Below are 14,880 nucleotides of genomic sequence, written 5' to 3' on the forward strand. Positions count from 1 at the left end.
ATTTGGTAAGCATTTTGGCACAAAAGGCATAGTATTTGAAAAGATCAGATTTTGAGTCTTCAGTGGTTTCTTCCAGTTACATCATATATCGCCCTTTCCCAACCTGTGTACATTCTTTTAAATTTACTAGATCAGTTCTGTCTGCTTTTCGGTATAGAATTTGGGAGTTATTTTCAATTGTCAGCATTCTCTGAATTATACCAAATTAGAGACTAGTTTAATATATGTGGCTGTTAAGATAAGACCTTTTTTTTCCCTATTTTAAGTTTGGTAGAAAACAGTTTCATTGTGATAACATGCTTGGGGGAGAGGAGACATGGGGAATGTTTGCAGCAACCCAGCACTAAACATGAAAGGGAACAAGAATATTGGCTTTAGTATTGAGGAGTGTATCCTACTCAGTAATGACTGTTTAGGGTGAATGATGATGTGGTGGCAATTACAAATGTTAAGAGACTTGACTATGTGGTAACATATAAAAGGATAGCACATAGCTTTAGGGTGATAAGTTAATGGCATTTAGAATCAGCATATATATGTAAGGCTGACCATTGATTTGGGGGAGCTGGATGGTTACACAAGAAAACAGGCCAAGAGTACATCTGTTAAGTCAGAGGCAGTGCCATAAGGGGTTAATGAACCTATGGAGAAAAATACTGTATGAATGAGATGGTGAGTTAGAGACTAGTGTAGATATAAGAAAGGAGACTAAATTGGTTCCAGTATGAGAGGCCATTGTTTCAATCCTGTGTGGGGATTTTCTCCCTGGGACTTGGAAACGATGAACCTGAAAGAATGACACTTGGACAGTCTCTTGCAAGGACTGACAAGTTTATTTCTGCAGTTAAGCCTTTTTATAGAAGCAGGAACAGAGAGCTTAGAGTATACGGCCAGCAGAGCACGTATGGGGTTAAGACATAATCAGTAAACAATATTTCAAGGGCAGCCCATGTGACCCATGTGTTTAGCCCATAACCCGTTTTCTCAAGCAACATCTTTAATGTTTATTATTAAATCTTGGTGCTGAGCATAGCTAAAGGCAGGAGATGTTTTTCAGCCAGCAGCACGCAAAGCTGGGGTACTTCTGGCCCTCCGCCATTTTCCCAAGAACCTTCTCCTACATGGCTATTTTGCACTGCGCTTCCCAACAGTCCTGTGTCTGTGACTTAATTTGTGGTCTTGGGCAAGTTGGAGACTAAGTCAATTGTCTGGGCTTTTGTTTCCTCACTTCTGTAATAGGCACTTGTCCCTAAATAATTGAGGTTCACACTGCTTCACGAAGCCACTTTAGACTGCTGCAGATGGTGAGAAGAGAATCAGATGGCTAGGTCTTAGGTCTTCCTCTTTTGTTTGAAAAACAGTAACTTTCCTTACTCTCCTTACTTGTGCATAAGATTTCATTTTGAGAAAGGATTTTCTTGTTTCAAACTTAGAAAATAATTTTAGGTAACCTCTAGAGTCCCATTCAGCTCTGAGATTCTATGCTATCTATGCAATTCTATGCTCATCATATGTGTGTATAAATTTTTTTAAAATAGGAAATAATAAACTGGCCCCACTCAAGGTCCTTACTGACCTCCTTGCATTTTTATAAAACTGCCTTCCTCAGTCATTGACATTGAAGACAATTTTTAATATATACTTGCACTATTTTGGTGGCTAGTATTACAATATTATTATTTTTCCTTCAAAAGGGATACAATTCTGGCAGTTAATATACTTTTGTTCAGGGTGGAATGAATTCTAACACAAATTGTGAAAATGCATTCTTGAATTTTCTCAGATCCAACTGACTTCTAAGCCATTTTTATAAGTAAAATCATACCTGTTTATAAAGAGTCTTGTTACCATGTAGTAACATTGTTTTTTCTTCTCATGTGGCAGATACATTTTTCCTCCCTCCTCATAATCCTGTAATTAAATAATTTCTTTTGGAATGATCCCTCTTATTAGTCTCTACCAAACATTATACATAAGCACTAAAAGATTCAAATTCTTTCAAACTGAGAGCAGTTAACTTATATTGATATTTTGGCTACGTGTGAAAGTCCTTTGTTAATTAAAGTGTTAGGTAAGTGTGTTCTTGGTAAACAAGGTACGAGAGAGACTATTTGCTCAGCTGTGTCCAACTCTTGCGACCCCATGGACTGTAGCCCACCAGGCTCCTCCATCCATGGGATTCTCCAGGCAAGAACACTGGAGTGGGTTGCCATTTCCTTCTCCAGGGGATCTTCCCAACCCAGGGATAGAACCCAGGTCTCCTGCATTGCAGGCAGACGCTTTAACCTCTGAGCCACCAGGGTACAGAGAACCACAAATACATCCTGTATGTAGGGAAGCCACATGCTCCTGGTTCAGTTGCTTTTAAAATGGTGTAGTGCTGAGATTGTAATGAGTATTAGAGATTGGAATGAATCATTGCAAATAATGTAGATAGAAAAGTAGTGAAGCAAAATTATTCTTTTTGTTTGAGACAGACTTATAAAGAACATTTAGAAGGGCAGAAACATAAAAAAAAAGAAGCCGCATTGAAAGCCTCACAGAATACCAGCAGCAGCAACAACTCTACTCGTGGGACTCAAAATCAGCTACGTTGTGAGCTCTGTGATGTGTCTTGTACAGGAGCAGATGCATATGCTGCCCACATTCGTGGTGCTAAGCATCAGAAAGTAGGTGTTTTTTTTCCCACACATCCTTATGTCTTAACTCTCTTTTCTTTTCCATTTTTGGTGGGGGTTGGGGGTAAAGTAAAGGAGGTTTCAAAATTTGAAAATTTTTGAGGGTATTACATGCCTAATGTATGTATAAAGGTGATGTCAAATAGTCATTGCTTAAGGAAGGAAAGACTGGTGACCCGTCTTAAAATTGAACTCGGTCGTTTTTCTCCCACCAACTGAAATTGAATCATGTAGTTGTTTTCTGCCTTCTGTTATGCTTAAGTATAGGTTGGTATGCATGTCATTTCCTCACCAAGTGATAGATGTAATATGTATCCGAATCTGTTTCACACAGATAGTTTTGAAAGTAATGAGTTTTTGTTTAAAAATGTATGAGAAAAAAATACAACAAAGAAAAATATGGTTAAGATTTTCATTTTATAGGGTCTTTTAGGCAAACTTTTTTAAAAAAAAATCTACATTTTTCTTGAGTTTTCTGACAGATAAATATGCTTTTATTTTGTAGGTGGTTAAATTACACACAAAACTTGGTAAACCCATTCCTTCAACAGAACCAAACGTTGTTAGCCAAGCTACTTCTTCAACAGCTGTATCTGCTTCAAAGCCAACTGCCTCTCCTTCAAGCATTGCAGCAAGCAATTGTACTGTGAATACTTCATCAATTGCAACTTCTTCAGTGAAAGGTCTTACAACTACAGGAAACTCGTCTCTTAATAGCACAGCCAACACTAAAGTATCAGCAGTGCCTGCAAATATGGCTGCCAAGAAAACATCTACACCCAAAATAAACTTTGTTGGCAAGTACTGAAGATTTTATGTTCCTTCTAACTCTGTTCAGGTGGTATTTTTCCTCCACTCCAGGACTAGCTATTCTACTTACACAGTTGTCTTCTTTTCTGGGACCTTATTTAATTACATATCTGTATTTTTTTTCTTGAAATTTTTTTAGTTCCGTTTTCTTCAGCCATAGACTTAAAAATAAATATGTAAAAAAAAAAAATATATATATATATATGTGTAGTTATTTTACTATTCCTCAGGCTGTTAACCTAATTCTTACTTTCTCTACTTCCTATCCAGTCCTCAATCTCTTATAGTATTTCAACTCTACCCTTTTCTGAAATCACCAAAAACCTACCTGCCACATTGAATGGCCAGTTTTATGTTTCATCCTGTTGACCTCTCTAACACTTGAAACAGTTGACTGCTATACCTTAAAGCTTTAGTTATGTCTCTATCTCTCTATTTTGGGTCCACTGACTCCTTCCTCAGATCTCTTTATTGGTTCTCTGGCTCTCATGTTCATTAGCTGGTAGTAGTGCTAAGATTCTGATTCTGACTCTCATCTCACTCACTTAGTATTCATGAGTGGTCTTATCTGTTCCACTGTGTATGCAGTAACTTTAAAATCGTTTGGGCAAATTCAGAACGCCCACCTGAGTTCTAGAACCATATTTTAGGTATTTCCTGGTCATTATCTGTATGGTTCTGTTGATGCCTGTTCATGTCTATTTCTAACATTTTATCTCATCACAAGAGTACTGTGAATAATCTCATAAAACTGCTGCTTTTTCACATGAAAAAGTCCACTGACATTTTTTCTTACTTGTTGCCTCTTCCAGTTGTTTCTAATCGTTTGGTTCTGTCACAATATTCTCCAAAAAGTGTCTTTTTCTCTTCATAGCCTCTGCTTTGTTTTTAGGCCTTCAAAGCTTCTTCAGTGCTTTGTCTCTTACTGCATCCAGTTTCTGCAGCACTTTCATTTTATAAAAAAATATTTATCAAATTGTCTTACTTTCCCGTTTAAAAAATTTCTGTGGCCTTCCCCTTGCATATAAGAAAAATGTCTGTATTCCTTAATGATGTCATCCAAGTCCTTTCACAAATTAACCTCTACCTCAGTTATCATTACCTCTACCTCAGTACTGTGCTTAAGTCACTTAGTTGTGTCAGACTCTTTGTGACCTCATGGACTGTAGCCTGCCAGGCTCCTCTGTCCGTGGGATTCTTCAGGCAAGAATACTGGAGAGGGTTGCCATTCCCTCCTCCAGTGGATCTTCCCAACCCAGGGATTGAACCCAGGCCTCCTCATTGCAGGCAGATTCTTCACCATCTGAGCCACCAGGGAAGCCCTGTACCTTGGTGATAAGTCCTATTGAATTACCAAGTCTTTTTCTAATTTACCACGGTCTTTTTTATTATTTTTATTTGTTTATTTTAATTGGAGGCTAATTACTTTACAATATTGTGGTGATTTTTGCCATACATTGACATGAATCAACCATGGGTGTACATGTGTCCCCCATCCTGAATTCCCCCTCCCACCTTCCTCCCCATCCCATTCCTTCCCTCAGGGTTGTCCCAGTGTACCAGCTTTGAGTGCCCTGTTTCATGCATCAAACTTGGACTGGTGATCTGTTTCACATATGGTAATATACTTGTTTCAATGCTGTTCTCGCAAATCGTCCCACCCTCACTTTCTCCCACAGAGTCCAAAAGTCTGATCTTTATATCTGTGTCTCTTTTGCTGTCTCGCATATAGGGGCATCGTTACCATCTTTCTAAATTCCATATATATGCGTTAATATGCTGTATTGGTGTTTTTCTTTCTGACGTACTTCACTCTGCATAATAGGCTCCAATTTCATCCATGTCATTAGAACTGATTCAAATGTTTTCTTTTTAATAGCTGAGTAATACTCCATTGTGTATATATACTACAGCTTTCTTATCCATTCGTCTGCCAGTGGACATCTAGGTTGCTTCCATGTCCTAGCTATTGTAAACAGTGCTGCAACGAACATTGAGGTACACATTGTCTCTTTCAGTTCTGTTACCATAATCTTTTTAACTCCATGTTTTTGTATTTTACGTGTGCATACTGTTCTTTCTGTTTAGATATGGTTCTCTTTTTTTCTGCCTGACCAGTTCATACTTAGCACTCTTAAGCCCAGCCCTGGTGTCATACTTGCTGAAGCTATTCCTTACTGGATCAGGTTAAAGGGTAGTGGCTCCTTTCATTTACATTTCCAAAATACTCTGTTAACACATTGTACTATAATAACATGTCAGTCAGTTCAGTCGCTCAGTGATGTCCGACTCTGCGACTCCATGAACTGCAGCACGCCAGGCCTCCCTGTCCATCACCAACTCCCAGAGTCCACCCAAACCCATGTCCATTGAGTCAGTGATGCCCTCCAACCATCTTATCCTCCGTTGTCCCCTTTTCCTCCTGCCCTCAATCTTTCCCAACATCAGGGTCTTTTCAAATGAGTCAGCTCTTCTCATCAGGTGGCCAAAGTATTGGAGTTTCAGCTTCAACATCAGTCCTTCCATGAACACCCAGGACTGAACTCCTTTAGAATGGACTGGTTGGATCTCCTTGCAGTCCAAGGGAGTCTCAAGAGTCTTCTCCAACACCACAGTTCAAAAGCATCAATTCTTTGGTGCTCAGCTTTCTTTATAGTCCAACTCTCACATCCATACCTGACCTTAAATTATTGACACCTCAAAGACAACCACACTGTATTATTATGTTACTAGAACTTAAGATGGTGCCCAGTTCCATGGCAAAGGGATATTTAAGCATGATTTAGGCTTCAGTTCAGTCGCTCAGTCGTGTCTGACTCTGCAGCCCCATGAATCACAGCACGCCAGGCCTCCCTGTCCATCACCAACTCCTGGAGTTCACTCAAACTCATGTCCATTGAGTCAGTGATGCCATCTAGCCATCTCATCCTCTGTCGTCCCCTTCTCCTCTTGCCCCCAATCCTTCCCAGCATCAGGGTCTTTTCCAATGAGTCAATTCTTCACATGAGGTGGCCAAAATATTGGCGTTTCAGCTTCAGCATCACCCAGGACTGATCTCCTTTAGGATGGACGGGTTGGACCTCTTTGCAGTCCAAGGGACTCTGAAGAGTCTTCTCCAGCACAACAGTTCAAAAGCATCAATTCTTTGACACTCAGCTTTCTTCACAGTCCAACTCTTACATCCATACGTGACCACTGGAAAAACCATAGCCTTGACTAGATAGACCTTTGTTGGCAAAGTAACATCTCTGCTTTTTAATATGCTGTCTAGGTTGGTCATAACTTTTCCTTTCAAGGAGTAAGCGTCTTTTAATTTCATGGCTGCAGTCACCATCTGCAGTGATTTAGGCTTAGACACTACTATTTCAGGTACTTGCTCTTTACTTTTTAGGTACTTGATGTTATAAGAGCCATGGTGAGGACAGAGAGGACCACTGAATATTATGAGAGAAAGAATGGGGAGATTGAGACATGTATTTCATTAATAGCATAAAAAAACCAAATGGTTTCTATGGTTCTTCAAAATTCTCATCTATTGTATGTCAAGCAGGAGTTTGTTGGTAGGAAAGATCAGAACTTGATCTAGAGATCTAGTATCAGTTCATACATTATACAAGAAGAATATTAAAATTACTGTAATTCTTTTATGTTCTAGGTGGTAATAAGCTGCAGTCAACAGGAAATAAAACAGAAGACTTAAAAGGAACTGAATGTGTTAAAAACACCCCTGTCACTTCTGTACCAATTCCAGAAGTAAAGCCAGACACAGTGTCAGAACCAGTCACACCTGCGTCTCTTGCTGCTTTGCAGAGCGACGTGCAGCCAGTGGGCCATGATTATGTGGAGGAGGTATTGATTTAAGAATACTCCTGTTGTGAGATTAGATAGGAAAGACGTGTGTCACTTTGTCACAAGTGTGCTTTACATGTAAAATTTAATTATATTTTAGGTTTAGATTACTTATAAAGGGATATTGAAGGGATCTTTGTTGAAGGTTTTGTGTTGTTTTTTTTTAAGCCTACCCTTTGAGCTTGCCTAAGTGACATCACAATTTTTTTGTTAACTTTTCTCTTTCCCTGCTGACACCATCACTGTAGTATGTAAAGTAATTTTCTGTTCATTTGGCAGGCCTTCTTTTAACATAACCCTTCTACTGTGCTGAACATAAAAAGTAAAAAAAAAATGTGAACAGCAGAAATGACAAAGAAAGCAAATACTTCTTTCTGAACAGTTTTGTGTGTAAAATTTAGATTGCTGATTTAACAGATGACTATTTATTTGATTTCTCAAGCTGATTAGAAAACTATTCCTGTTTTACAAAATAACTTAGTAAATGGAGGATAAGGAAGTATCAGAAGGAACTTGATAGATATTTGCTGTTAATGGAAGGACGAACATACAGTGGTGTAGCCCTATTCTGCTTTTGCTGTATTATAGAACAGTTGAACAGAACAAGTTCTCTAAATTTCCGTGTCTACATCTGTAAAATTTGGGTATCTCCCAGTGAAGATGTGAAGCTTAGATCAAATAAAGTACCTAAGCACAGTGCCTAGCATATTGTGGATTTTTGGCAAATATTTATTTGTTCCTTCATCCTTTTCCATCAAGAAAAATTACTTATTGAATTCTTTGTTTACAAGATGGGAAACTGGGCTGTGTAGTTTATAAGTCATTCGCATGCAGTTTTAATTTAAAGTTACAGGTCTTGGGAATTTCCTGGCAGTCCAGTGGTTAGGGCTCCTTGCTTCCACTTCATTGGGCTTGGGTTTCATCCCTGGTCAGGGAACTAAGATTCCACAATGCCAGGATTTTTTTTGCCAGGCAAAAAAAAAAAAAGACATTTAAAGGTTAATAAACTTCTAAATAAATAATAAACCTTTAGCTGTTATTAAGACTTGGTTGTCTCAAAAAAAAGTACAGCCAGAACATCTGGCCAGAATACTTAATCACCAGTAATACTGGTTAGGTAATCTTAACTTCAGAGGATTGTGTTTAGAACCAATCTTTAAAACTTGCTGAAGTTTTAATAGCTTTTAATAGCATTCTAGTCTACTTGTCTTCCTAACTGGTTGTGCAGTTAGAAAAAAATCGACATTGGTTTTCAATAAAGTTGTACATGTATAAAGTCTTGGGCTTTGTAGAAATAAATGAGAATAATGCCTTTAATCATCTTTAGCTCCATTTCCAAGAACAGTACCTGGCAGGAGCAGGTATTCAATAAATATTTTTTCAATAATTGAAGGTGTCTATTGCATTAAAATCTAAATGTTTACATATAGAGGAAGTTTAACTATAAGAGCCAAATACATAGTAACACATCTTGCATTGTACAGTTAAAAATTCTAACCCTGTTCATTTCTGTAGATTATCCTCTTTAAAAAGTATAGACAGTGCTCCTTCCCCCTTTTCTAACTTCAAATTCTGAAAGTTATTTACAACTCATGAGATGGGTTTATAATTGAAATCTTCACCTGTGACATTCCTGTTGTGATTTCTTGACTTTTTTTTTTCCCCTGACATCAAGGTACGAAATGATGAAGGAAAAGTGATTAGATTCCATTGCAAATTATGCGAGTGCAGCTTTAATGATCCCAATGCTAAGGAGATGCATTTAAAAGGACGAAGACACAGACTTCAATATAAAGTGAGGAAAATTTCAGCTATTTTTCTCTTTCTCTTTTTATATAGCTTGGAACATTCTAGATGCAAAAATAAAGCATCTAAATATAACTCCTTAAGTCCATGAACTCCCACTCTAAGATTGGCATGTCATGTCTCACTTAGAGAGTCAGATGTTTAGTTTTTATTGATTAGTTATACTTACGGCTTTCCCTGGTGCCTCAGATGGTAAAGAATCTGCCTACAATGCAGGAGACCCAAGTCCGATCCCTGGGTCTGAAAGATTTCCTGGAGAAGGGCATGGCAGCCTACTCCATTGTTCTTGCCAAAGAATTCCATGGGCAGAGGAGCCTTATGGGCTACAGTCCTTGGGGTCACAGAATTGGACACAACTGAGTACCTATCACTTTTGTTATACTTAAGAAGAAGCAGTGTAGTCGTTTTTCATTATTTCTAGTGGCAAAATAAAACTGACATTACTTGGATCAAGTAATCATGTAAAAATAGTTGCTTCAAAGGAAGTGTTTGAAAGAAATGTCAGGTCTCCAATTTCCTTTATCTTGGCAGAATTTGCATTAAAGTGAATTTTGAGATGAGGAATTCTTCATTGAAAACACTTCCAAGTAATAAGTTAAATCTAAATACTGTATTTAAAGTTTTTAATTAGATTGGACTTATGCACTAGATTCATGTTTTCTAAACACAGAAGTGGTGGAGATTAAAAATAATTTGTTAAGGGGCAGTAATACTTCTATATGAAAAAAAGTTTTTAACCCCACACTCAGATATCTAGAAACATTTATTTACAAACAAACAAAGGAATACTAAATACCCATCAGTCTCCTAAGGATTTCTTTTATTGGTTAACACTTAATTAAGTACTTTTTGCATACTAGAAGAACGAAGAATTTTGGGGATGGGAAGGAAGAAAGAATGTTTATGAATGTATTTTGAGTTTTTCTCTGATTCAACTTATTTTACTACATTTACTCTTATAATTTGCAAATAAAAGCCTCTGATGAAAGAATATATGGGATTGTATGATTTAAGATATGTGTAGATTGTTGGAAGGATTGCTGGTTTTTCAGACATCTTATCTATGTTAACAGAAAAAAGTAAATCCAGATTTGCAAGTAGAAGTAAAGCCCAGTATTAGAGCAAGAAAGATTCAAGAAGAGAAAATGAGAAAGCAAATGCAGAAAGAGGAGTACTGGCGAAGAAGAGAAGAGGAAGAACGCTGGAGAATGGAAATGAGGTAGTATTTTTAACTTTTAGTACCATCATAGGTGGTTTAGACTTTCTAAGAAACTTAGCTGTTCTGAGTATGTGAGTCCCATTCAGAGCAATCCAATTTATTTGAAATATTTTTAGTTTTCACTTGTGAGGGAGACAACTAGGTCTAGGAAAGAAATGCATTAAAGTTAAGTTACTGGCTATTCTGATATTTGACCATGTCCTTGGTATTAGGACTTATTTTGGAAATAATATCTTTTATATATTTAAATACATAAATAGTTTAATATCATAAATAAATGCCTCAATTTAAAATAAGCAAAATAGAGCATTTGGTTACATGATAAAAAATATCCTAAATATAAGATTGAGTAGATTCTAGACATTAATAATGTGTGGAGCTTGTTTTAAAAACTTTAGAGGCTACAGGAAAGGATAAATGAGAAAATATGTTCAATAGATACAGAAATGTTTAGTTTTATTGATATAAAACTGACATAACTTTAAGTGGCACAATTCATTGGTTTTATTCACAGAGTTGTGCAGTTACCAGCACAGTCAATTTTATAACATTTTTATGACCCACAAAAAAACCCACAAACCCATTTAGCAATCAATATCTATTTCCCCACCAGCTCCTCCCTCTACTCCTGGGCAACCACTAATAAACATCTTATTAGATTGCCTGTACTGGAGATTTCATATAAATGGAATCATAAAACATATTGACTTTTGTGTCTGGCTACTTTTCACTTAGCATGATGTTTTCAAGGTTCATGCATGTTATTGCATTTATCAGTACTTTATTTTTTATGCATGCATAATATTTCATTACATAAATGTGTCACATTTTATTTGTTTATCAATTGATGGACATTTGTGTTATTTCCACTTTTGGGTTATGAATACTGCTGCCATAAGTGTTTGTGTACAAGTTTTTGTAACACACTTTTTTTCCTTTACATACCAATTTGTTTAAAAAGCTAAAATTATTTTCCATGGGTATGTAATACTTTTTTGTGAAGATGTAATATTTTCTTTATAACCTGTTGCATATATTTTTAGGTATTTAGAGTTTTTTTTAATAGTATTTCCCTGTTGTTATTATTACATTGACCAACCTTGAGGCAATATTATTGCATAAATCACTATCAGTTGACACTAATCAAATCCCAGAAGCAAAAATGTTTGACAGATACCTGTACTTTTGCCTGTGCTAGATAGTTTAACTTAGTGATCCTCAAACCTTTTGGTCTCAGGATCTTTTATAACTCAATAATTATTTTTTAATATAAATTTATGTATTTTAATTGGAGGCTAATTATTTTACAATATTGTAATAACTCAATAATTATTGAAGATTCTGAAGAGTTCTTGTGTATGTAGGTTATAGGCTGTCAACATTGTATTAGAAATGAAAACTGAGAAGTTTTAGTATTTATGAACTTATTTTTATATAACTTAGTATTTGTTTAAATGTAGTTAAATATTAATACTTATATTAAATCAGGTGTATTTATTAATATAATAATGGTAAATATAATATGCTAACTATAAATAATTGTTTTTCCTCCATAAAAAATGACATTGTTTTACATTTTTGCAGATCTCTTTAATGTCTAGCTTAAGGCAGCCTGATTCTCTTTCTGTTTCTGTACTCAACAGGTTGTGATAACACATTTTGCCTCTGGATAACTCCACTGTAGACTCATAGGAGAAAGAGAATAGAGAAGGCAAATATTATTTTGAGAGTAACTTTGATATTATGATGGAGAAAGAAATGGCAACCCACTCCAATGTTCTTGCCTGGAGAATCCCAGGGACAGTGGAGCCTGGTGGGCTGCCGTCTATGGGGTCGCACAGAGTCAGGCACAACTGAAGCGACTTAGCAGCAGTAGCAGTTGATATTATGAATCCCCCTCAAGGTGTCTCAAGGACTACCTAGACTACCCAGGCCACACTTTGAGGGATGCTCCTATAATTTATTAAAATATCTGCCTGTGAAAAATAGAAACATGAAAGCCAGTTTTATTTCAAGTTTGTATTGCTGGCAAATTAAATTTTTATTTCATGCTTAATCACTTAAATTTCTTTTGTGGTGAATTGCCTATTCATTTGTTAACTTACCTGTTAACAGATTTGTACAGACACTTCTTATAGCTATTAACCCATTAACATGTTGTCTTTAATCTTTACTGTTGTTTATGTATCAATTTTTATTTTTTATGTATTTAAATTTAACTTTCTTCTTATGAAATTTCTGCCTTTGTAATGCACTGGCAGTTTTTCTCTATACTTAGATTATGCAGTTATTTTCTCTCTTACTGCTATATCAAATATTTATTAAGGACTTACTGTATGCCAGGAAGTAGCATATAGTGTGTTAGGCACTATAGTATACTATGTTTACCCAGTATGAATTGGTAAAGAATCAGTATTTAAATATGCCCTTATGTAAGCTAAACATCATTAGTAATAATAGAATATTCAAAACTAGAATGAACATGGTTTTCCAGAGCCTTCAAGCTGTTGTTATTCATTTTCTCTCATGACCTGAATAAAATTAGAAGTATGATTCTATCTGTCCTAAATTGGATGACCCAGAAAGCACTGCTTATTCCTGACCTGAAGAAATTGATGGTTTCTACAGTACTACTTGAGAAGCATACTTCTTTCTTACATTTTGTATTAAATGAATTTGTCTAGTAAAAATTTATTGTTAACAAAAATTTGCTATAAAGACACGACTGCCTGGGGAATTATTAGTATCCTAGTTTGAAGCTGAAGGCAAAGATAGAACTGAGGGGGAGAGTCATGTGGTGAAAAATTAGATTCCAAAAATATTGACCATTAAAACAGAGGCTACATGCTAACTGCCCACCAAGTTCAGCCCGTGGGTGTTTTCTTTGGTGCCCATAGTATTTTTTGGACACCAACATGAATCAGTATTTAAAGACCATGAGATTTCACAAAAGTCCTGATTGACCTTAGGATAACCATCTGGTATTCCCTTGTGACAGTAATTAATAGCTGTGTGGCCCTCTTGTCTAGCCAGAGCATGTGCTTTCCTTCTTTACCATACTTCCCATCATCCTTAGCATGTCCCCAAAAGTGAGATGGGATGTGACTTGCCATTTATCCCTGTTATTTTTCCTTATTGTAGAAAAATGTCTTTGTCTCTCTCTGTATCAGATGAGGAGATTAAAGGTTGTCTTAAGAAGTTCTCTCTTACAAAAAAAATAGCACATTTCTTTGAAGACATGAGGAAAATTACTGAATGTATCCTTTGGGTCTTTCACACACACACTATTAGTCGGGCCACATGAGGTAGGCGTTTAAGTTTACAATCTCTACTGTAAAGAGGGAGAAGTTGGAATGAACTGTGAGGTTTCTCGTGCTTGTTTTTTCAACTCTGTCTTCAGACTGTGAAATTTTGTTTTGCTTTTATCTTTGTTTTCTCATCTGTTCACTGGGATTCACTTTCATTCACTAATTGATGAAAGCAAATGTAATCCGATACAGAGGGGGAAAGAAAGGTGTTAACTAGACTGATTGGGATTTTTTATTGCTTTCTATGTAATTATTGATGTAAATTCTGGGGGTATATTTTTCGAAGTGGCTTACAGTATCATTCTTTATGTTTCAGACGTTACGAGGAGGACATGTACTGGAGAAGAATGGAGGAAGAACAGCATCATTGGGATGATCGCCGCCGAATGCCTGATGGAGGCTATCCTCATGGTCCCCCGGGCCCACTAGGCCTTCTGGGAGTCCGACCAGGCATGCCTCCTCAGCCACAGGGGCCTGCAGTGAGTGTCCACTTTGTTTACATAGACAGTGAAAGTGTAAGACTGGTTTAGCATTAGAAAATAACAGTTTGAAGAGCTAATTTTTAGACTTAATAATATCCAAATCTCAATGTTTTTCATCTGATTTAGAATTTTCTCTCCTTTTATTATACTTTCTCAACTCTTGTCCTTATGTATAAGGACATTGTAGAATTTCCATGAATCTTTCTTATTTTCAGTATAAACTAAGGAAGCAGATCTTAAGAGTTTTTTTAACTTTGTTCTTTAGATTATCAAGAACAACTAATTTTGAAGGCTGTTGCTTTGGCTTCAGAATTATTTCTGTCTTCCCATTATGTATGGTTTAGAGTCCTTTTTTCAAATCTTTAGCCTTCAAAACCTACCACTACTTCTAAATTTAAGTGCGCGATAAGGGGTAGGTAGAATCCATGGGGTCACAGAGTTGGACACAACTGAGCAACTAACACATAAGGGGTAGGTAAATGGTTGGAGATAATACACAGTGGATGTATTAGGAGAACTGTAGAAAAGAGGTGCATCTTGAGAGTCTACGTTCTGTAGAAGCTAGATAAAAGAGACCTGGCTTATGAGGAGCATTTCATATAAGTTCAGACTATAGAAGATAAGATTATTTTTTTTCTTTGTTCTGGTTTTCCAGAGAACACTTAGAAGGAAACAGTCTAAATTCCTGCTCTTTCACCTATTCTTTCTCATTTGTCTTTCCATAGAAT

General features: G+C 36.5%; 1 protein-coding gene across 4 annotated transcripts in view; it reads left to right on the forward strand.

Annotated features, from left to right (window-relative positions):
• ZFR (zinc finger RNA binding protein) overlaps window positions 1-14,880 on the forward strand; it is an 83,734-nt gene that overhangs the window by 39,902 nt on the left and 28,952 nt on the right. For all 4 annotated transcript variants that reach the window (XR_003507251.1, XR_003507250.1, XM_027520577.1 and 1 more), the window contains 6 exons: window positions 2,478-2,669; window positions 3,184-3,475; window positions 7,144-7,337; window positions 9,013-9,132; window positions 10,217-10,362; window positions 13,987-14,149. Coding sequence is in view for 2 of the 4 variants with exons in the window: in XM_027520577.1 (XP_027376378.1) it covers window positions 2,478-2,669; window positions 3,184-3,475; window positions 7,144-7,337; window positions 9,013-9,132; window positions 10,217-10,362; window positions 13,987-14,149 (1,107 nt within the window). In the remaining 2 variants the exon portion in view is untranslated. The remainder of the gene's footprint in view (window positions 1-2,477; window positions 2,670-3,183; window positions 3,476-7,143; window positions 7,338-9,012; window positions 9,133-10,216; window positions 10,363-13,986; window positions 14,150-14,880) is intronic.

This window comes from Bos indicus x Bos taurus, chromosome 20, assembly GCF_003369695.1.
Source record: "Bos indicus x Bos taurus breed Angus x Brahman F1 hybrid chromosome 20, Bos_hybrid_MaternalHap_v2.0, whole genome shotgun sequence".
Lineage (NCBI taxonomy): Eukaryota > Metazoa > Chordata > Mammalia > Artiodactyla > Bovidae > Bos > Bos indicus x Bos taurus.